We start from the raw sequence: 23770 nt of genomic DNA on the forward strand, positions 1-23770 counted from the left end.
GTTCTTCGCTGTATTTTGCATTATTATTTTCCTTATCATCAGCAGTACTGTATAACGAATTTGTTCATAATAATATTCTGGGAACTTAACCAATGATACTGTACCACTTTTTTAACTACGAAAAAAGCAAGATAACCACACAAAAATCTATGTTTTCAATTAATTGTAACGTTGAGGAAACAAAATGATTTTAGAACAAAAAATACAGGCCCTTAATATATTGTGCGACAATTTATTGAACGCGACACGCCGTAAACGACATAGATTATGCAAATGAAGCTAAATCTGTAATTTGTCTAATACATTGTTGACGTTAAAATATAGTTTTCTTCGCTTTAGCTGGTATATTTAAAGAAGTTACTTGTTAAATAGCGAACGAGAGTTGGACAACAATAGAAGGCGATTAAAAGTGGTCTATTGGTGTGTTTGGCTTTATTATGGCCGAAGATTTAAAGGCCAGTTTGTCAAATTACAAAATCCAGCTAACTCAAGTCGAAGCTGCTTTAGAAGGCGACGAAGAAAATGACGAGTTGATCAAATTAAAGCAAGATTTGGTCGAGGTAATAATAATTTATATTGTTTAAAGCTTAAATTTCCAATGTAAAAATATATGCATTTTTGCGTTTAAAAACACTTCACATCAAATTTTAAAGGAAAAAAAGTATTTTTTGAAAGCTGTAAGGTGGTAAATTTTAATAATTTACCCCTTTTATAGATGTGATTGATTGCTATAGAATTATACACATACATATGTGTTTAAGCAAGCATTGGGCGTATGGTTGTTTCTTGACTCACTCTCTTTGAGCCTGCTGTGTAGCTCAGTAGGCAGAGCGCCTGTCCTGGTATGGCCGGTAGTCATAAGTTCAAACTTCACCACAGACTTGTTGTTTTTCAAGCCTGCCTTACTTGCACCATTGATTGACAGATCCCATGAGTCTGTGATGGCTTTCATTGTACCGGTTTCTATGGCTAATAAATATAACATGTAATTAATTAAATATCGCACGTTTTGTACGAAATACTGTAAATGTGTTTAGCTGTGCAACCTTTTATTTGTGCTGACATTTGTAGTACATTTACACCTGCGTCCGGTTGGAAACAGGAAAAGGAAAATTGGCATAAAATCTGTTCAGCCACAAAAACTAGATCAAACGCTAAAAACTTTGTAGTGTTTGTGGTTTTATTACTAATTAATTTTTAGCAAAATTGACAAATGAAATTATTTCACCTGTACAAATTAAAGCAGTAATGTTAAGTTTTGCATAAACATCTGCTCAACCAAATATTGAAAGGTTTCAATATGTGGTATATACCCAAATGTGAACACAATCTTTAATTTTTTTCCAGGTTATCCAGTTGACACAAGATCTTGTCGGAGCGGAACTTTCCGCAAAGGAGGAAAAAGTCACCCAGAAAGTTGTCGCCCCGACAAAGCAATCGTCGGAAGGTTGGACAATCGGGGATCGATGTCTAGCACCGAAAAACGACGACGGAAAGTAAATGGCAAAACATTTCTTTGTTTTACTTTGCGGTTCTGGAAAATGTTTAAACCAATATTTCCAAAGTTGTTAGAAATAAGAAAGGCGCTTGGTCATTAAGGCGGAACCAATGTCTTCCAAACTATCTCTGAATGTTCTTGTATATATCTGTATTTTAACTGTTGTTCAATTAGTAACCATAGACGTTCTTTTTTTACAGTTAGCTTATGTTGAAACGAAAGGTTTTATGTTGCAGATATTATGAAGCCGTCATAGAAGACATTCTCCCACAAAGTGAGACCGTTGCAGTTTCATTTACTCGTACAAAAAAATCTGATATTTGTCAAATTACTGCACTTCGTCCGTTACCTGCTGGAGCCACAGGAATTCCCGGCACGAGCGATGGAAAAAGCAAAACTCTCCTAAAGTAAGTGTCAATCACTACAGCACACACTGGAGTTAAAATTATGAAGTTGTTTGCAAATGCTAGAAAATGCCTAAACTGAATGCCTATTGTTAGTTTGCCAAAGCAGTAACTCTTGATATTAAAAATGAATTGTGGTTGATATGTATGCTATACCTTATTTTTGTTATTTCTTTGCTTAAAACACAGTTAAATCAAGGTTGGATTGCTGATAGTTTGGTGATAGATCAATGGCTGTGTAAATATACTTACCACAATACACATTGAAGCCAAAGCTACTCAGAGATACATTAATGCAGTGCTTCTTAAACTTTTTTAGTTTTGTTCACCCCTAGCATCTATCTCCAGATTTCATTCACCCTTGTGTCATGATGTGATAAAAATGACTTAGGAGGTTGTTTGGATTTTTGTTAAAATCAACTCAAGCTAAGTTTTAACATTGTAAATCTACAATTTCTCGAGTCCAGCAATATGAAGCTAAAAAAGCACAAAACAAAGTCACCAAATTGTTGTAATTATACTAGGGCTATTAGCACCAAAAAAGAGGACATTTTTTTGCCTGCAAGTAAAACAAAAATAGAATTGTTACGTTTGAGAAATACGTGCCATATCCACAACTTTTTTCAGCAGCGGCACCCTTTGTAATTTTCATATGACTTCACCCCTACGAAAAAAATAAATTTTAATTAAATATCACTGAGATAACTTAAAAAAATAGTGTAGTTTGTTGTCGGTCGCGCGAAGCGTAAAAAAAAATTGGATTTAATTGGTTGAATTGGCGCTAGACTGTAAAATCAGGAGGCTTTTCGCAAAACATTTCGTCCCCCTGTTGCTAGCCTGTTATCCAATTATATAAAATATGGATAAAAAATAGTTTGAACGGCGGATGACTTTCATCGTTTATCTATAAGTTAGAAAAATTATAAGTTAATAGGGCCCTTATACCTTCGATGATATGAAAACATGGAATGGCACTCAAAGAGACTTTGTGCTCAACAAAGTAAACAAAATTAGATAAAAGAAGATTCGCAAATTTTTTTTGGCACTTTTAATGTTAAAGTTGGCAAAAACAGAGTTTGTACAGCGCTGTAGGAGTGGTGTACAACCAAAACGAAAACGAAAAACGATGCCATTAGAATCATAGCAAAAAATCTAAATATTAACTTAGAGCTCGCCCCTCCCCCTACGAATTGGTTGGAGCTGCCCTAGAAACCCTTTTTAAACTAGCAATTCAGCATCTTTCATGGCTTAAGTATTTTTGGAAATAAATACAACCTCTCGCCAAATAGTATTTTTAAAAGTATAAGCAACTAACTCGAAATGCGAAAAAACAGGACATTTGGGCATTTTTGAGAGTCCTCGGAGGACCATTCAGTTTTCTAAAGAAAAGGGGACAAATCCTTCTAAAAGAGACGACATATGATAGGCCTAACTCATACACTCAGTGCAAACCAACTTAACTATTACAATAAGCAAATAAACACCAAAAAACAACAGTTCAGTAGTCGATTTACTTAAGAAAGTTGTTTACTAGTGACTATAAGATGCTCCTGAAATTTCGTTCACCCTTATTCACCCCTTTTAGTTGGGTTACCCCTGCAAAGATTTTATTCACCCTGGGGTGAAACATTCACCACTTTAAGAAACACTGCATTAATGCATCAATTATATCAGATGTTAAATATTGGCTCATTTTGAGTTATATTTTCCTTTGTTTAAATGTAACTTCTCTTCTCAGTATTCACTAAAAAACTTTTTTTCTCTCCAACAGAAAGGAGCAGCACATTCAGGAGAGAGAATACAGAAAAAAGAGAAACCTCAAAAAGAAGATGAGGGCGAAAGAGAAAGAAGCCGAGTCGGAAATATCCAAAAACAAGTGGATGGATTTCAACCGCAAAGCCTACTCTAAAAACTGGAAAGGAAGGGTTGGTGCTTTAATCTGATTGAAAGTTTTGCAAAGAAAGTTAATTTTTGGTGTAACTTCTAGAAGATAAGTATTGCGTAAATAATTGGTAAATAAAAACTGTTTTTTGCACCTTCTGTAAAATTACTAATTGTCATAATAATTTTATAGAACTGTTCTACTAACCTATGATTCTTGTAGTATTTTTAACATGGACCCTTTAAATTTTATGTTTTTGGCTTTGTGAGACTGCTGATTTTGGCCCCCCAAAAATGAAATAAAACTTTAACAAATAATTTTTTTATAGTTGAAGTCATAATTTTGCGACCAAGTAGATAAAATAAATCTGTTGTTGTCATCGTCAAAAAATGTATTAACTAAATACTTTCAAAAAGGCGATATAGCTAAACTCTGTTCTTTTCAAGATTTTAATTAGTCCTACACCCCTAAAACCAGTCTTATTAACCTCATTTTAATATTATATTCAAATCATCGTGGAAAATTTAAACACCAAAGATATGTTTTTAGACAAAAAAGAGCATATTTGCATCTCCACAAGGCGCGGAGGGTAAGGTTGGTGTTGGAACGTGCGGAACAGCTGACAAGGAAATGACCAAGTTCGATCACGGCGCAAAATACAACGCAAGGCACTTAATCCCAAGATGAGACGAACAAAAGGAATTGACTTGCTTTTGTGCAAGAGGTTTTAACAAATTTTCACTCGCTGTTTTGCCATCATGGGCAACAGAATCCAATTACAGCCGAGGCGAATTTTTTTCTTTCAATTTCCTAGTTAATTTTTCTTCGTTTTCTAGGTGGTTTGAAACGATTCTTTTTTCTGACTGGATTTCATTTATGTATGCTGGCCAACTATGAAAACGAAATAAATCGTTAATAAACTCACACTTTGTATCGACTTCTTTTACTTTTTGTAAACATGAAACATTCCAAGTAAGAGGCGTGAAATTTATTGTTGCCTGTGTTGATCTTTGTGAATAAAGCTAAAAGTATCCCGCAAAAACATGCACAGTTCTCATCCAAGTAAAACCCAAAGGCAAATAAAACATGTTTACAGAAAAAACGGCAATAAAACGCAAGATTTACCTTTTCCAAAATGCACAGCAATTATTATTTTTTTATCCAATAGGCTGTTACAAAACTATTAAAAAAGTACAGAATCGTGTTAGATTACTTATTCTCTGTATTTCCCTTTAAAAAAATATTAAAATTACATTCTATTCAGTGGCTAAGGCAATACAGATAATTAAAAAACGGGTATTGTCCGACTATAAGGATATCAAATACAATTACAAATATTGTTAACCATTTACAGTCGTATTAAACAACATTTTTGGTATTTGCCGCAGGCTAAAGTAGTTCGAGAAACAACGTTTATAAAGCAATACTGGTAATTTAAGTACAGAATGTTGTCACATTGTCCGCATAAAAATGCACAGTAATTAAAATTTGTCAGATATCAACGTTTAGCTTGTGAGATGGTAAAATTAATGCAATGTGTTTAAAACATGTCAAACGATAAACCAGGGATTTCATATTAAGTACTGGTATAAGATCTACAAAACGAAAGACTAAATAAGTCCCAAAAATTCAAAACATAGATGACTTTGTTGTAGCATTACCTAGTATGTATGTTTTTTTATTTATAAAAAAACATAAGCAAAAATCCACAATAAAAATATGCAGAATAACCAAAATCCAAATTAACGGTCTAAGAAATAAGCTCATGCAAGAACTTGAAGATATGTTAAACAATTGCAAAGCATTTTACACAAACTGCTCGTTAAAGAATATTCGGCAGAAAACATGACCAGAATAAAATGAAAAGCAATTCCCGTTCAAATACCCAAAGCACATTATTCTTAATTTTTAACGAATGTAACTCAGTGATAAGAGTTCATCTATCAGACATTTTTTTGTAGTTTGGCCACATAGATCCATAGACTAATACAAAGCAACGCTTTTCAAATAACAAGTCCATTGTGTGATACTACAATTGTCAAATGATATTACTTTTTCTTTTAAACGCATACAACTATTGGATTAGAGTTGAATTATCAGAGGAGAGTACAAAATTATTTTTTGTATTTTGTTAGCATACTAGGAAAACACATGGTAACCTATAACCCAAAAATTAATCAAAATTTAGTTACAAGAAAAAAACTTCCTAAACACCCGTTAGTATATTATATATACAACAACATGTAACAATAACCTGAGAATTTTAACGGCACCCTACATTAGATATTTAATAATATGATGGCTAGGAACAAAATCATGGCAATTATCTGTTTATTGGATTGTTTAGATGTTGATAGTGATTATTTCTTTATAAAGAATTAGATTTATAAACAGATTAATGCTCAAAAGTTTAACAAATATGGAAATGGAAATCTTAACAATAGTTGCCAAAGTCTAGAGTTGTAGTTTTCTAAGTTTAAACTACTATGTAAATATTAACAACAGTTCACTACCATGGAACCCAAAGCGATAAAATACATCAACCACATTTAACAATGCATTGCCTAAAAAATAAGATTACTTCTACAACACTGGGCTGTGCAGATGGAACATGTCGGAACTTTTTCGATGGAACCGTTATTTCAGTGGAACAGGTAAATTCAGTCGGCTAATTTGCATGTCGCATGACAAGACACAAATTAAAACATTGTTGTGTTAAGATGTGTGTAGTAACATCTTCTGTGTATGAAAAACACACAATTATAAACCATTAAAATAAATCAATACAAACGGACAACAATTGACCGAACAAAATTTACATTTAGCTAATTGAATAAAAAAAATCTGTCAATGCAAATTGTATACCAACAATTAAAAATAAAGTCAAATTAAATAAACTCTTTATACAAAACCCTATTTGAAACTAAAATTTCTCAAAAAAAAGTCTTTTCGCAAGATAATACTATACACATTAATAAAATCGAAGGATGGAGGAAATTATAGACAATTTTGCCAAAATTGCCTTTTGTCCATAGACACCTCAATATTCTACGGTCACAGCCTTTGTCTTCAAATATTCATTCAGAGCTTCCTCACCTAAAAAAAAATCCAGTTAAAATTGCATTTTTTTGTCCATACATGACACATACTGCTATTTAAAATACCCCTGTTTAAATGGTGCTGGTCCAGGATTTTGTTTGGGGTTAGCCTGAGAATTGTTTACAGTTGACGTCACAAAGCTACGTAATAGCGTTACGTAACAAAGTCACATGTGAACGTGACATCATAAAAAAGAAACCCCGCCCCACAGTTCGTTTTTTTATCAAAATTCTAGTTCATATTCTGGTTTTCAAGAATACATTAGTTTTAATTTCAATTAACGAGTTTAGGAAAGTAAACTGTTAAACATTGTAGCTTCTACGAGTATACGCTTCAGTCTACACACCTCTTCATGTAATCTAAGGTTGCTGCGGTGCGAACCGGTGTGAATCTGTGTTGTTATGTCTGCCACATTTAGCGCGAAGTGTTTTTGTTACAGAGCTTAGGAGAGTAAACTGTTAAACACTTAACCCAGTGTTTCGAAACCTTTTTTGTCTTGCGGCACCCTACGGAAATTGTAAATAGTTCGCGGCACCCTTGCTCGTATTTTTGCTGAGTTGTTAAGGGTAATGTTGCAATAAACGAGATTAAACAGTGCAACAAGGTTGAAAAAACTATTCAATTATTGGCACTTTTATAGTACACAAAAAATTGTTTCAAGAAGTTTACCAATAGAGCAAAAATTAGAATCCTAAAGAATTTGAAATATCTCTCGGCACCCTAGAGTGCCGCGGAACCCCGGTTTTGAGAACCACTGTTTTAAATTAGTTCACATTAACCAAAAAAATGCCAGATTTCACACAAGAAACTAACAAAAAACTTGAACCAGCCCAACTTACCCAAATCCTTTCCGAAACCGGATTGCTTGAATCCACCGAAGGGTGCGGCCACGTCAGTTTTGTTGTAAGTGTTCACGAACACGGTGCCAGCGTCTAGTTTGTCGGATACGTAAAGCGCTTTGCTGATGTCCTTGGTGAACACACCAGAGGCGAGCCCGTAATCCGTTCCGTTCGCACTTTTCAAAACCCCGTCGATGTCACTAAAATAAATAAAAACGATTTTTATAATCAATGCAATTTGAATTTAGAGCTAAGCTAACGATTTTAAAAGCTTCATTGATACATTGATCATGGTAATGACGTCATTGGCATCGAAACGGACTGCGAGAATAATTTTTTTTTTTCAAAATATTGAGTGATCAGTATCAGATAAAAATGTGGTAAACTTTAAATAAATCTCTTACAGCAAAACTTATATATTGAACCTTTCATACAGTGCGGACAAACTAAAAAAAATAAGTCATAAAGACTCTTACCCCTCGGGGAACTTGGACACGACCATAATCGGACCAAATGACTCCTCCTTAGCGACGTACATGTGGTCGTACACGTCAGTGATGACGGAGGGGGTCATAAAGTACCCCGGCATGTCGCACTGTTTACCCCCGTACACAAGGGTCGCACCCTCACCCACAGCTGTCTCGCAGTATTCAACCAACTTGTCCAAGTGAGACCTTGAGAAATAAAAAAGATGTTAAAAAGAGGTTGTAGTAAACAGTGGTTTAACCCATGGGTCGCGACCCAAATTTTGACCGCCGTTTGATTTGGTTGGGTCGCCGACTGCAGAAGTTTTATATGCTTAGATTTATTGAGAATGGATCTAAAAAAATATTTCACCAAAATGTTAGAAAATTAAAAAAAAAAAAAGGCAATGCGAAGCCTCATATAAAAAAAAAACAGTTTAACTTATTTTTCATGATGTAAAACTGAGACGCTATAGCATTAAAGTTTTAAAAACAAAACAAAACAAGGCGTTCGGAGCAATCTAGCTTAGCAAACCGAATAAAATCGTTTGGGGCTATCGAATATGCAACTATCGCGTAAATCATAGTAACATTTGATGATATATGGCAACAAAATTTTATGGGAACGTCCACTATTTAAAAGATTTATTCTGATTAAAATGTTAAAAACTTTCTATTAAAGCAATTGTAAGTCAACAATCAGTGATGTCAATTTACTTGTGATTCTGCGGACCATGATCCGTGCTAGCATCCAAAGGATCGCCAATCTTCATCTTCTTGATCTCCTCGATGATGCGCGCCACAAACTCATCGTGGATCGATTCCTCCACGAACAACCTCCCAGCAGCGATGCAGTTCTCACCTTTGTTGAAGAACACCGAACTCATCCCCTGGAAAGTAATGCTTTTTAAAGGAGATTTGACATTGTAAATATCATATTATGATTTTCAGCAACATTTTTTTATATTTATAACAATTTGTGCTGCATTGTATTACAAGCCTTGAACGTTTGTTTTAAAGAATAGTTCAAGTAAATTTGTTTCCATTTATGGAGATAAAACTCACAGATAGATGTTAAAACTTATAAAGAAAATTTGGAGCAATTCTGTGGGCTACCAGAATGAATTATTTCAATTATAATTATTAGCCACCTAAACAAAAATTTCTGTTTTTACTATAGCCTTCCTTAATGACTTTCTGTGTGACGTATTTCTCGCAAAAGCGAGCAAAAGAAATAAAATGGTTAAACTATTCGAGGTTGAGAACCACTGTTCAGCAAAAACAGGTTAAAAAACAGTTTAATACTTACAAATCTGACAGCCTTGTCCATGTCACAGTCGCTGAATATAATAAGAGGGGATTTCCCGCCAAGCTCAAGCGACACTTTTTTCAAGTTGCTCACCGCAGCACTGAGAATAAAACAACAAAAACGCATTTAATTGTGCTACCTTTTTTAGAAATCGCTTTTTTATAAGGTGTCTGTTTAGTTGAAAAGACATACGCCACTGTTTTCGGAAACTAGCAAATTTTTTATTGAGATTAGCATTGATCTAATTCGATAGTAATTTTTTTATTAGAAATTCAAGAACAATGATTTCACATAGTTAAGTTGTAACCAATGCAGGGTTGCCAGATACTTTTTTGAAAAAAATAATAGACTTATTCCTAACTGTGTTTTATTCCGACGTTGATGTTGTTCTAATTGCCAAGTTACCTTTTCATAATTTGTTTCCCGATGGGAGTGGAACCGGTGAATCCAAGCTTCCTAATGTCGGGGTGGTCGGCCATCCGCTGCCCGATGCTGGAACCCGAACCAGGCAAGATGTTGATCACACCTTTCGGGAATCCCGCTTTTACAACCAACTCGGCAAACTACACGGAATAAAATAAACATAAATCAAGATACTTTTTTACTTTTAAAAAATGAATAGCCGTTTTTAAAAAAATCTATGTATTTTGTGCCTTTTGAAGCTATGAAAAGATGAAGAACACTACTTTTATATATATGAATAGTCCTCAGAACAGAAAACTAAGTGTATATGAAATTTGTGACCTGTTGAGGTCCTATGTAATCGTACGTGTTTTTTTAATTGCATGTAGGCACTCGAGGCACTGATTTTGCAATATTAGGTTCAGGGAAATATTCAAGCCAAGCAAAATTAGTTGCTTTTTCGCATTTGCGTAGTTGAAATTGCAAAAAATATGAGAAATGTCTTTATACGCAATTTATAAAAGGGGTGGCGGGACTAATGATTTATATTGACGACCCAAACATGGCCCGCGGGCCGTAAGTTGCCAACCCTGGTTCAAACAAGTGCATGCAAAAATGGCAAATGCATAAAAGTTTCTGTTGGTCACTTTTAAACGTTGGGCTCGCGGAAATTTGTAATTAATTTTAGACTAACGTAGAATTAGTGATTTAAAACCTTGTAAAAACAATTAAATATCCAAATGAGAAGTAAATCCAGATGTGTGTATGGTTCATGCCTTTTGCATAAAACCACAGGAATTTTCCAGCAAAATTTTACTGATTGTTGTTGTTTTAGACAGCCTACAGCCTAGGAAGTTCACCAATCAGTTAAACAAACAGTTAAGCCCCAATGTAAAAAAGGACCAATTAAAAACAAGAGTAAATGCTTAGTTACAATATGAAGGGATCGATAAAGCAGTTTGACAATAAATGTGAAAGCCAAAAGGGTCGTATATATCACATTAACTAATGATGATAAAAGTGCGTATCGAAACGTCTTTATCAAGTAAAACTAGTGTTTAAAACCACTACCAACCTTCAGAGCGCTGAGGGGTGTAACTTGCGCAGGCTTTAAGACCATCGTGTTGCCAGCGGCAAGACAAGACGCCATCTTCCAAGCCAACATCATCAGGGGATAGTTCCATGGGATAACGATTGCGCAAACACTAGAGAAAATTGAAGGACAGTTGAATAACTTAATGTAAGTGGAATAACAAAGAGCAAGCTTTATGGAGGCTATTCAAAAATGAGCCTAGTTCTGCAAAGCAACACGTTTTTTTTTACTTGCCAGAGCCAACCAAAATATTTGAATTTAACTTAAATAAAATGATTTTTACCCGATCGGTTCCCGCTTAGTGTAGGTGAGATTCCTGTTCGGTCGTGCTTGATTGACTGGGATCGTTTTGCCGTGGATCTTGTCACACCAACCAGCAAAGTACCTAAGTGACCAAACAAACTGTGAGAGAAGACCATGAGTTGAACTTTGGGAGCCAAATGGCAGGAAGTTTCATTTCGACAAGGAATAAATACCAAAAGACATGTGCCTGTGATTCCCGCAATGTAAAAATTTATCTACTTTAACACTTTTAGTTGACTTCAGTGTAGCATAGATTTAATATAAAAGTGAACACAATAATATCGGATTAGAGACGATACCCGATACCAAGTGGTAGTATCGATAGTCGTCCTATAATATGTGTTTTAATAACAACTGTGATCTAGCCCCTCGGAAGCTTTTTTTTGACCAACAATTACGATATTCGAAACGTTCAAAATGCTACCTATATTTCTATATGGGCTTTGATGTTCTTACTATCCGTTTAACCACAACCTCCAAACATTATGCTCCAAAGTTGTTAATATTTTACAATAACGGGGTAGCTTGTTTTTAGTTAGACAACATCTTAACCGAACATGCCATCCTACGGAGGTTGGTATGTATTCTCGGAACACACAAATTCTAATGTAACCTGTAGCGAACTATTAGAGCCACGAAATAAAAATAATATTTTTTTTAGAAACGATGGCTTCAGAGTGCTCGAGCAGGAAGATTTTGGTGAGATATTGATATTTTTTCACTCTTGGCACAGAGGTCGAGTAAATCAACATCATCTTAATTAAGACGTTTTGATACGAACTTGTATTATCTTCAGTTGGAGTGAAATATATTCAAACCTCATGTTTAAAATGTGGAACGTAATTCTCAGCATTTTGGATTGATCATAAATTATTACAAGTGCGTGTCGAAAGTAGAAACGTTTTTATCAAGATGATGTCGATTTACTCCACCTTTTTGCCTTTTTTTTGCAATGCTTATTGTTAGTCAACCACTACAGAAACTGAGCGAAAAATATACCATGTCCAACGCATAAGTTCAGTGACGAAAATTTAAACACCATAGCTTATTAAAACACATATATACTAGACTGGTTTTGGTGCCGATGAGATACTAAATCAACTTAGGCATTTTAGCAATGATTTGCAAACCAAAACAGCGATTTTACCTTAAAAGATAAATATATCGAAAAATTGAAGGTTAGCAACTGGATGTAACTGAACGTTAAAGCAACTTTTTGCCTAATATCTTCGAAAAATGTTTTTTAACGTTTTTATTATATCTATTTTTGCTTTTCAGTATTGGAATAAAATGTTAGGTACCATACAACCCTATATGAAAGTTTTTGCAAAAGTAAAGGTTGTTTTTCATATCACACACTACTGTTCTAACAATAGTGCAGTTGTGTTACCTGAAGGTTTGTATCGACATGCCCACGTGTGTTTTAAGTGCAAGGGTGTAAACAGCTCCAGAGTCGAGTGATTCAATAGCTGCCAATTCCTCCTGGTGTTCTTCCATTAAATCGGCGAGTCTGGTGAGAATAACAGCTTCAAGTATACATAGAAGTACTAAATTGGTATAAAACGTTAATCGTCATAGGAAACGAAATGTAATCCTAAAGGTCCAGTTGAAAAACACGTTATTCGAAAAAAAAACGCTACAAACTAATTTTCCAATTTTTTTGGTATCATGTGGCTAATCTACCAAGTGCGGTTTAAATCGGGCTAAACACGATAAAAATCCATTCAATAAATTAGGTTAAAAAACTGTGAATCTGGGCGTTAAAACAGGTTTAAAGAGCTGGGTAATAAATTTCAAAGCCAAAAAGGTCGAGTAGATCGACATCATCTTGATGAAGACGTTTCGATACGAACTTGTATCGTCTTCAGTTAATGTCTTTTAACTGAATCACGATGATGTCAATCTACCAAACCTTTTTGGCTTTGCAATCCGTTATCAAGCTACATTGTCGTTAAACGAATGTTTCGTTGGTAATTGCACGACAACATACGTTCGATCAAAGCGTAGAAGTTTGTGAATATTAGGTTTGCAAAACTTTCGTTTAATGTATTGCCATGGTACACTAGGGTGACTAGCGCCCTTTGTCTGTAAAAAAGCCTCAAAAACCGCGTAAAACATACTTAAGAAACAAGTTTCTTTTAAGTAGTTAAACAAACAAAAACAATAGAGTTTGGGACGAAATGCCTGGACCCGCCTTGCAATGGCAAGATTTGGGTATTTATATGTCGCTTGTTCCGTGAACACTTTCTTTCAAAAACACTCTAGGATAGTGTCGGAGATGCGTTGCAAATCAGCGCAAAAAATACCGAGAAAAAAATCTTTTAAATAAGCCACGGGCAGGATTAAAATGCTTGACGGGCCCGCGGGCCGTATTTTGCCCATGTCGCAACCACAAAATAAAGCAAAACAGCTGTAAAAATACAATATTAATGGGCATGGTAGGCATAGTGCTTTCTATAGGGCAAGAGACCATGCAATAGTATATGGTTAACAATAGTATATGGTTAAGAGGATATGGTTAAGAGGTCAGAAGCTTTGCTGTTACATTTACGCTTAGTAGTTGGGTTCTCGCGAAAAAAATAAAAAACACAAAGCACTGATTTAGGTAAAGGCACCACCAATGGATGAATTATTGTTTCAGGTACCTGAACATGAGGGTTCCACGGTCCCTCGGGTTCATGGCCGACCAGGGACCCTCAAAGGCCTCCTTGGCCGCTTCGACAGCCTCGTCCACGTCATCAATTGTGGCCTTCGACACTCGACAAACAACCTGTGGGTACAAAACATTTAAGGCTTATGTTTTGGAGCTAAAATACTTAAATTTTTAGTATTTGTTGCAGGGGTGAAAATAGAAAATTTTCGTATCGGAACAATGAAACTTCAAAATGCATGAAAATTTGCAGGGGTGACGTCACAAGCTACGTCATAACGAGACGTCTAAAACAAGTAACTTTAGAAAACCGGAGGTTATCGTTCGATGGCCAGATACAAAAGGGACCTGGCAAAAATATTTTACCGAAATGCGGTTCCGAACAAATTAGTAAAGGTGATATTTGTAACCAGATAGACACTCGATGCGGTTGTACAAAATAAAAAAATCGAAGTAAAAGTAAAATAAACTTTCCACTGTTTTTAGCTTTTTAAGAGAAAGCTGATTAAACTAGGGCTACCATATTTTCAGCACCCGAAAAAAGGACATTTTATTGGCGGCAAGTAAAACGAAAGTAGAATAGTTACGTTTGAGTTTAATGATGTTTTATTCTGATTTTCGGAATGTTTGGTTGTATTGGGTTTCTCGAATTAATTTTCGATAGGAAATTTGTGTTGCTGGCCGACTTGAGCGCAAATATTAATCTATTTGTGCGAGCGCGATGGTTTTGCAGTTAGCGGCTACGAGAGTTATAAGTGACGATTTAAAATCCTACGTTTTAAAGTGAATAATCACACTTATTTGGTTTATTAATGGGCCTATCATGTGAGGTTCAGTTGCAATTTTTCTGGAGAAATGTTTGCAGTAACAATGAAAAAGTTAGGGCTGGTACTGGTAGGGCAATTTGTTGGAAAACCTTTTTTAAACCAGCAATTCAGCATGCTTTATGGCTACAGTATTTTTTTTTAAATAAATACAACGTCTTGTTAAAAAAGTCTTGTTAAAAGTATAAGTAACTAACTCGAAATACAAAAAAAGAGGACGTTTGGACATTTTTGAAAGTCCTCGGAGGACCATTCAGTTTTCCTGAGAAAAGAGGACAAATCCTCCTATAAAAGAGGACATATGGTAGGCCTAGATTAAACGAACTCCTAATCAAAAACTCTTTCAAAGTACCAACTTACAGCAGTTAACAGAATTTACAAAAAAGAACAAAGCAACTTACCGAGGCATCGGCAGGATTAATAGAATCGTATTCGTCGCCGTTTGAAGCATCGACAAACTCATTGTTGATGAACAATTGATGCGGCATCTTCAAGGTCATTCCAAGGGCAGTCTTCTCGGCATAATCGACCTCTAATTCTTCTTCGACCTCCAAACCACGGAACACCCGAATCACCTGGAAATATTATTTATTCAAAATTAGTTTAAAAAGCTGCTGTACTATTGAACACAGAACACGTTTTGTAGTAATTTCAATAACAATTCTAAGCCATTATATTATTTTTAATGAAAATTACTAAAAAATGTGTTTTGTGGTCCAACAAATGCATAGAACGGGTTTCCAAGTCATGTGTGTTAAGTTGTGAGCTTTTTGTTATTTCAACAAGTTTTTTTTTTTTTTTACAAGAGGGACTAAAGATGACCGATAATATCGGATCGTTACTGATATCCGAAGTGGCAGCAGCATCGGTATTCGTCCGAACCTAAATTAATATTTTAAATTTCAGCCATGATTTTTGCGATCCAACGCAGTGGTATTCTACATTGAATAGTCAATTTATCAACAGGATTAGGGGGGTTCATTTTACCTAATTGGATTGTTTTCACATAGAAATAACGTCATATTGGTATCTGAACGCAAAAATTTTTGTCCAAAATATTACTTTTCGTCCAACTATATATTTTTCGTCCAACTATATATTTTTTGTCCAAAATATTACTTTTCGTTCAACTATATATTTTGTCCAACTATATATTTTTTGTCCAAAATATTACTTTTCGTCCAACTATATATTTTTCGTCCAACTATATATTTTTCGTCCAACTATATATTTTTTGTCCAAAATATTACTTTTCGTCCAACTATATATTTTTCGTCCAACTATATATTTTTCGTCCAACTATATATTTTTTGTCCAAAATATTACTTTTCATCCAACTATATACTTTTTGTCCAAAATATTACTTTTCGTCCAACTATATATTTTTTGTCCAAAATATTACTTTTCGTCCAACTATATATTTTTCGTCCAACTATATATTTTTCGTCCAACTATATATTTTTTGTCCAAAATATTACTTTTCATCCAACTATATACTTTTTGTCCAAAATATTACTTTTCGTCCAACTATATATTTTTTGTCCAAAATATTACTTTTCGTCCAACTATATATTTTTTGTCCAAAATATTACTTTTCGTCCAACTATATATTTTTCGTCCAACTATATATTTTTCGTCCAACTATATATTTTTTGTCCAAAATATTACTTTTCATCCAACTATATACTTTTTGTCCAAAATATTACTTTTCATCCAACTATATACTTTTTGTCCAAAATATTACTTTTCGTCCAACTATATACTTTTTGTCCAAAATATTACTTTTCGTCCAACTATATATTTTTTGTCCAAAATATTACTTTTCGTCCAACTATATATTTTTTGTCCAAAATATTACTTTTCGTCCAACTATATATTTTTTGTCCAAAATATTACTTTTCGTCCAACTATATACTTTTTGTCCAAAATCTTAGGCATTGGTATCGGAATAAAAAGTCCAGTGGACATTCCTAATCGGAACATAAATAAAAATCTTTTTTCGTAATGGAACTTAAAGGCCTCTGAAACTGGATTAAAATAAACGGCAACCCAATGTAGAAAATGAGCGTTAAAGCAAATTTATAGATTTGTGAAATAATGGACTACCCAGGGGCCACAAAACCTTTTACATTAAGTGCTGGAAAAATGACTACAAATTGTAGGTTACATAAAAAAAATTGAGTTCGATTTAAAGGGGAATTAAATATTATGAAATAAAGGAAGCATAAAAAACATTAAAGAGTGCACTGGTTAAAAATGTCTAAATTGTCTTTCAAATTAAATATGTTTAAAATTTATTAAAATTTGTTTTTGGTTTTCTAATAATAAACCATTAATAACCATACTTTGGATTCATTAAAGCAATATGTCTGTAAAAGAGCCTCGAAAAAGATCAACAATTAATTAGTCATGAGGCAGGAAATAAATAAAAATGTCAATGTAAAGGCCTTCTGCAGGCAACTATTATGTAATTGCTGCAATAACGTTATGTAAGCCAGTGACCTTCTGAATGAACTGTTCAAACGTTGTGTTCATGTAAACATCTTCATTCTTGAGAACTACACCAACTCTTTGCCTCGCCTCTTCAACCAATCTAAACAGTAAACAACATGCTGTTCACAGTTACCTTTTAATTAAATTAGACTTAAGGATTTAAAATAACAAGGCAAAAGTGATACAAGTTAGCATTGTGTGTGTATTTCAGTAAATGTAGATTTAAAAAGCTTTTTATAAATTTCACAACAATACTTGAAAAAGATATAAAAAAGTCTCCGATGAATTAAAAAAAAATTAATTAAGTATTTGATGAGAACCACCTTTTATAAAGCTACTTTGTATGTAAAGAGCCAAAAAAATATCACAACTAATAATACTGAAACAAACTTAATAAAAAAATCAGCTTCTGAATGCCTGGCAATATTTTGCAATAAATCACAAAACATTTTCCTAAAAAGCACTAAAATAAAATACAAAATTATTCTTAGGTACACTTATGCCTGCATTTGTAAGTAGCTTAAAAATGAAACTCTAGCCTGATAATAATTAACCCCAAGATGATGTCGATTTACTCAACCTTTTTTGCATTTAGATTTATTATCAAATTGTTCTTACATTCATTAATTTTCACCCACCTAACTACATCCATTGATCCTGCTCCAGATTTAAAGAAATCTGTTTCCCCGTCGATTTCCTTGTTTATTATTCCCGCCCAGGCTGCTTGGAGCTTATCTTTCATTTCCAGTTCTTCCTCCGTCAATTCCAGTTTCTCCGATCCTTCCGCTTGACCAAACTTGGACGCAGGAGACATACGACCGTCGCTGTATTGAATGTTTTTCACGTTGATCTGTTATAACAAAATACAATTTTTGTCAATGTTAAAAAATTTTTAAACTTTTTTTTTATTTTCTTAGTAAATTGGGCTTTGTGAATATGTTTAGAATAAAAGTATTCTAATATGAATCGGGTATTTTTTTTCCTTTCCTGCCTATTTCCAAAACTGTATTTTTGTCTAAATTTGAAATAAATCACTTGGACTTAGTCATTGTGACACATTACTTGGGTGAAAATTTCTTCATTAAATATATTTTAATAAAATTAGGCTTTTATCTCAAATTTTGCATGTATAAAAATTTGCTGGCTTTAAATTACGTCTTTTTTGTGTAGAGTAATTGCTCATATAGCCATCATTTCTGAAATGACTTAATTGGTACATGGGCCATTTCAAAATGATTTTTTCTACAACAATACTAACAAGTGACAACACAGATGTCAATAAGGCAGCTATAACGTTTAATAAATATAAAACATATATAGGTAGCTACAGTTGCAATACAATAACATTTATTATTTGTCCGACCTTCTTTCCGTCGTTTCCGTAAATAAGGAGTCCGTTCTTGTGTATGATTCCAGGTTTATCCAAGCCCTCAATATTAACATCCTCACCGGTCGGCATTTTACTTCGATGAATGCTCGACCCATACAATGTCACCTCCTAAACAATTTCAAAACATTGTTTAAAGTTTAATGCAAAATATGACAAAAAAATCACTACAAAAATACCACAAACAAACAATGTTACACTTTTACTAATCCTAATTTAACCCTAATTATAGCATTTGGACAGTGATTTATTCTGTAGTAAAAAACAAGGTTTGTACAATATAATGATTTGTTAATAAAAAATGATCATGTAAAATGTAAAATGTAGTGTCACACATTTATGCAAAAAAAAATTTAAGACTAACTTTTTGAAAAAAATTCAAGAAAGACTTGTTAAAGAATATATGGTCTCCTTAAATTGCTTGATGCTTTTTTACTTATTTATTAAACAAAACAGTAAAAATGCCATCACTTGAAGTTGGACATTACTCATTATACAAAAGTTATCTTATGAAGTTCACTCCTCCATACTGGAAAATTATCATTATCAGCATTTTTTACTTTAAAATTTAATAAAAACAAGGGCTGGGATTACTTTTAAACTCTGATATAAGTTTGTAACAAAAAATAAATAATTACACCCAGAAAAACTTACAAGTTGTTGTGCTTATTTAGATTAAAAATCTTATTTAGGAAAATATTAGGTTTTTATTGGCTTTACAAACCTCTCCGTTAATAACTGTCCAAGCTCCAGGTATTTTGTCATTTCCTCGAATGAAATTGTGCAAATCCAAAGCGGGCTTGTTCCAATCGATCTTCGCCTTGGGTTTCTTCATGATGCCCTCATAACTGGCGCCCTCTTCTGGTTGTATTATCTTGGGGGCTTTTCCGTCGGCGATAAGCTGGACTGCTTCAGCCTGAAATGAAATCACAAGATTAACATTTATTCATCAAAAAAATAGGGCATTATGGGGATTTTGCACTCGCCCACAAGGTAATCGTTTGCAAATCACTCAAGTGCTGATTGACACATACTGTTTCCCTTAGTAAAAATATTAGTTGTTGTTATGAGATAGTAAAAAAATGCTAGTTAAATCAATAGTAAAAAACATTGGGTAGGGCGTACAAATAACGTTACAACATTTTGAAGAGTGTTGTTTGGCCCATGCCCGATTGGCAAGTGCAAATTTTCATTCAATTTTAATTCATCAAATTTTCATTCAAACAAGGAAAGTCATTGCAGTAATGAAGATTACCTGAATAGGTCATCGAAACATTGGCAAATATAATTAATTTTTGTTGGGGAAAAAAAAATATATTTAAAGGTGACAGAAATAGACACTTTCCAAAAAACTATTTTTTGGAAAGCAATCTTGAGATTCTTGTCAAGCATAAGCATACTAGCTTACATTCAGATTTATATCTCAATAAAACTGGCACAGGAGCCTAAGTTGCAGCACAAACCATTGCTTTTATTCCCTCTGGATAGAGGAATCTGTTGTAGATGTCGTCCAGAGTGTCGTTTGGCTTCACGTCACAATCGCGCTGCAGTAAAATGGGTCCGGTGTCAAGACCATCATCTGCCCAGAATATTGTGAAACCGGCCTTTTTATCTCCAGACATCAGAGTCCTGAAAACATATTAAATAAAAACAATCAAGACCATTTTATGATAAAATTGAATAGAATGACTAAAGTTTTTAAAACACTGGTAACAATTGGTTCATATTCAACTAAACAGGATGTTAACAACCATTAGAGCAAAGATCACTATTTCAGTGGGCGTGAGTTTAACATGCTAAGTCAATTTTATAAATAATATTACAAAGAGCTGTTGCTACAGTTTTTTTTAAGTAGCATCAGTTTAAATTTACCCTCAAGTATCTATATTCATATATTTTATGTATATTTGTAGTGCTTTTAGACTCAAAGTCACACAATGCATTAATATTGTTTATAGTGAGAGTGAGACCATGCTATCCCGAAACACTATTTTGCCATAAAAACAGATTTAGAGGGTTATCCAGAAAATCAATAGATCAATCAATATTTAAAGCCTTTTGTAAAGTCTAAAGAGGTAAACTGCAACATTATTAGGCATAAATTATATAATCTGCTATTGTTTTATTCAACTAATAAATCTACCCCAAGACACTTTTGGATTATTATTTGACCCACTCTTATCAACACAAAATAAAATTTTTAGCAAAACTTAGCAAATGGTTTTTAAGATTTCTTTTAAGTTATGTTGCACAGAAGGATTTTCCAATTAAAGGAATAAAATGGATAGAAATAAATCATTTCCAATTGTTTTTTGTGTCAGAAATGGGATAACTGTATTAAGGGTGCAAAGTCACTTGCCGTTACCAAGTTTAAAACGACATATTTGTCAATAAAACCAATAACAACTCCAAATGATAACTATTGCAACCTTTTATAAGTGAGGTTTGAATATATTTCAGTAACATTAACTGAAGATAATAAAACTGAAATGTACATAATTCTGTGGTGAAGCCCTTCTGGAGTCGTACTGGCCAACGATCACACATAATATAGTACACAAAATGCCTTCAGAAAGGCTTACTGAAATTAATTAGCCTGATCAGAATTATAGTGCAAACAGTGCCAGGCTAGAAAACAACTGGTCTGTTGTGAGAAAGCACATTGCTTGCACTATAGTTTTGATCACACTGACATATTTCGGTAGGCCCTTCTGAAGGCATCTGGCACAGTGTGTAACATATTTTTTTAAGATGATTTAGATTTAGTCTAGCTATTTGGTTTTGATTTGACATTCACTTTTAAAATATAGTCGTCAAATGTTGTTATAAGAAATTGTTTAACTCACCAATTAATAGCAGATGCTCCTCTGTGTTTTGGAAGCAAAGACGGGTGATAAATAATGGAACCGTTGGCCGGGTGGTCGATGACATTCATCGGAATAAACTGGGAGCAGAAGGGCATGACGTTCAGCTCGGCGCCGCAGGCCTTGTACTGATCGACCACCTCAGGAAGGGGCTTTCCCTTCAATCGCCACCTTTTAAACTTGAAAACTGGAACTCCATCTTGGCTTGCTGCCACAGCTGAGTTAAAATAAAGCAGGGAAATCAGAATTAAAGTTGGGTGAAATTTTGTTTACATAATATAAATGAGTTATAATTTTTTTTTTTTTAGTGGAACTTGAAAATTACCAATTTTGAAGCATATTGAGACACACCAATTCACACCAATAAAAAATGTTCAAGCATATTTTTTTTTTTTGACTGTTTTATGTAAAAAAAAGAGATAAAGTCCTCTTTTGCTATTATAACTAACCAATAACATAGCATGCATTTAGCAACATAGCCTTAGGAATCAAGTAAAATGGTACATTAAAAAAAAAACAATTACACAAATTCACATGTTTGTTGATTCTAATGCAAGCAAGTGGCAAACAGAAACAAATAAAAAAAGATTATATGAAAATAGTTAAAAGCCTTTCTGTCATCAAACTTACCTAGGGGATCTTGTTTCCCGCCAATGTCAGGAATAGTAAAAACTCCGACGACATCATGTCCGTTCTTGCGTAGAATGCTGTACGTCTCAGCACCAAACATGGACTGTCCAATAACAGCTATTTTCATCTTATTTGCCCAGTATTGCTGAAAACAAACATTATACACATTGAATAAAAGTCAGTAATAAATTCATTTGCCTTACATGGAAAAGTTATTTTAAGCCAGGCATTTATTGCAACACTAGTAGTTTGAGGCACTTTTAAAAGCATTGGAATTTCCTTATATACATCTAGATAAAAATTACGTACAAATAAACCGATTAAGGATGTTAATATTTGCTCTTTAAAGTGTAATAAAAAATGTATTGTCTTTTGCTTTGTTTACACTGTGGCAGTAGCAAATAATTTCCCCACTGCGCTGCTTAACATGCTTTCATAAAGAATGTGGCCAACACACAAGGCAAATAATCTCGGGGTTTTACAATTTATTCTACTTCGCTACAAACTTGATGCCATTCTTCTTTATTTGGTTTTATGCTAGCAATCTAAATCACTGCATTAGTTATCATGTGTACTGAGATTTAAATGTGAATACACTCAACAGGCAATATCAACTGAGTGAAGTGACTCTGTCTAAGAAGTTAAGGACATGTATTTTTAGCGGCCTGCTCCTTTGGAGTCAGATATATACAATGAATGTGTAAGATACTCCACCTTACTGATCAGCAGTAACCCCCAACTGCTAAAATAACATTACACAAATGAAAATGTAAGTAACTGAACTGGTGTCATTGGCAACTAAACTTCCATCAAGTAAAGAGGTTACTAAACTGTTTGTATGAAGCACTAAACAAGTGTTTTTCATAGTTAAGTTGCATTTAATTACGTTACAATACTTGCTGTATGGTTGAATATTTACTGTTATTCACGTTCTGGAATAATGCAAAGTTTTACAAACAATAGATTGGTCTGAAACAGACACTTAAAAAGTATAAACACTACTTACAAAATAACTGTTAACTGCTAATTGCTTTTAAATTTTATGTCGAAAAAAGGGCAGGCTTCCTAGAAAGCATGACGTGGCACAATTATAGATCAATTGTTGCTGGTTAAAAATTAACAGTGATCATTAGCCTTCGCAGAAAAAAGTTGCATTTCTTGCATTACTTCAGTTGCAATAAACACAGACACAGTACACATCAGGTGCTAACGGCTTAAATGCACGCAACAAGTGCTTAGGTGTTAGCTTAAACGCACAGCTTTAATGCAACAGCCTGTGCAAACAACTAACCTGTGACGACGAGAAAAAACGCCGTGTCAGATGTCCGATTCCCAGCATTCTTGGCTGTTTCCTGATACAGTGGAAGTATAAAAATTTACAGAAATTGTGCCTGAAACGAAATAGAGGCTGCCTTTTCCGATTGCTTTACGATTATTGTGCAAATTCAAAGCGCAAAGGCAAGTTAAGTCGTCACCTTCTCAAAACTGCAAGCCTAGCAAGGTCGCCACTTAAGCCGTAAATAGCTGAATGCGCCGAAGCGTAACGTCAAGTGTTATATTGTTTGCTAACTGAGGCAGCATTATCGAGCAGCCGCCTTTTTACAATGGGGCAAACTTTTTAAAGTTTTC

At 34.0% G+C, this 23770-nt stretch overlaps 2 protein-coding genes across 2 annotated transcripts; one reads left to right on the forward strand and one right to left on the reverse strand.

Annotated features, from left to right (window-relative positions):
• The first annotated feature begins 297 nt into the window (after nt 1-297).
• On the forward strand, nt 298-4645 carry LOC146163185 (survival of motor neuron-related-splicing factor 30-like). Its single transcript, XM_083382278.1, has 5 exons — nt 298-560; nt 1348-1496; nt 1735-1905; nt 3674-3827; nt 4334-4645. The coding sequence occupies exons 1-5, from the start codon at nt 438-440 to the stop codon at nt 4469-4471; spliced, it is 735 nt and encodes a 244-aa protein (XP_083238404.1). The 5' UTR covers nt 298-437; the 3' UTR covers nt 4472-4645.
• Nucleotides 4646-5007: 362 nt separating this feature from the next.
• On the reverse strand, nt 5008-23708 carry LOC146163186 (cytosolic 10-formyltetrahydrofolate dehydrogenase-like). Its single transcript, XM_083381099.1, has 19 exons — nt 23433-23708; nt 22142-22286; nt 21494-21728; nt 20111-20276; nt 19372-19563; nt 18624-18758; nt 17899-18110; nt 17270-17360; nt 15169-15342; nt 13939-14063; nt 12684-12803; nt 11274-11375; nt 10973-11102; nt 9901-10058; nt 9496-9595; nt 8904-9076; nt 8199-8396; nt 7723-7922; nt 5008-6880 (listed from the first exon to the last, which is right to left on the reverse strand). The coding sequence occupies exons 1-19, from the start codon at nt 23478-23480 to the stop codon at nt 6825-6827; spliced, it is 2760 nt and encodes a 919-aa protein (XP_083237225.1). The 5' UTR covers nt 23481-23708; the 3' UTR covers nt 5008-6824.
• Between the last annotated feature and the right edge of the window lie 62 nt (nt 23709-23770).

The sequence above is a fragment of the Ascidiella aspersa genome, chromosome 2 (genome assembly GCF_963924565.1).
Source record: "Ascidiella aspersa chromosome 2, kaAscAspe10.2, whole genome shotgun sequence".
Classification (NCBI taxonomy): Eukaryota; Metazoa; Chordata; class Ascidiacea; order Phlebobranchia; family Ascidiidae; genus Ascidiella; species Ascidiella aspersa.

What these genes read in the sequence shown, in the direction of transcription:
- LOC146163185 (XM_083382278.1), top strand. Translation starts at nt 438, where the DNA reads ATGGCCGAAGATTTAAAGGCCAGTTTGTCAAATTACAAAATCCAGCTA. An exon ending in TAAAGCAAGATTTGGTCGAG is followed by an intron (nt 561 to 1,347) that starts GTAATAATAATT and finishes ATTTTTTTCCAG; the next exon opens with GTTATCCAGTTGACACAAGA. An exon ending in AAAAGCAAAACTCTCCTAAA is followed by an intron (nt 1,906 to 3,673) that starts GTAAGTGTCAAT and finishes TCTCTCCAACAG; the next exon opens with AAAGGAGCAGCACATTCAGG.
- LOC146163186 (XM_083381099.1), bottom strand. Translation starts at nt 23,480, where the DNA reads ATGCTGGGAATCGGACATCTGACACGGCGTTTTTTCTCGTCGTCACAG. An exon ending in TGGACAAGGCTGTCAGATTT is followed by an intron (nt 9,077 to 9,495) that starts GTAAGTATTAAA and finishes ATTACTTTCCAG; the next exon opens with GGGATGAGTTCGGTGTTCTT. An exon ending in CATGGTCCGCAGAATCACAA is followed by an intron (nt 8,397 to 8,903) that starts GTAAATTGACAT and finishes TTATTTCTCAAG; the next exon opens with GTCTCACTTGGACAAGTTGG.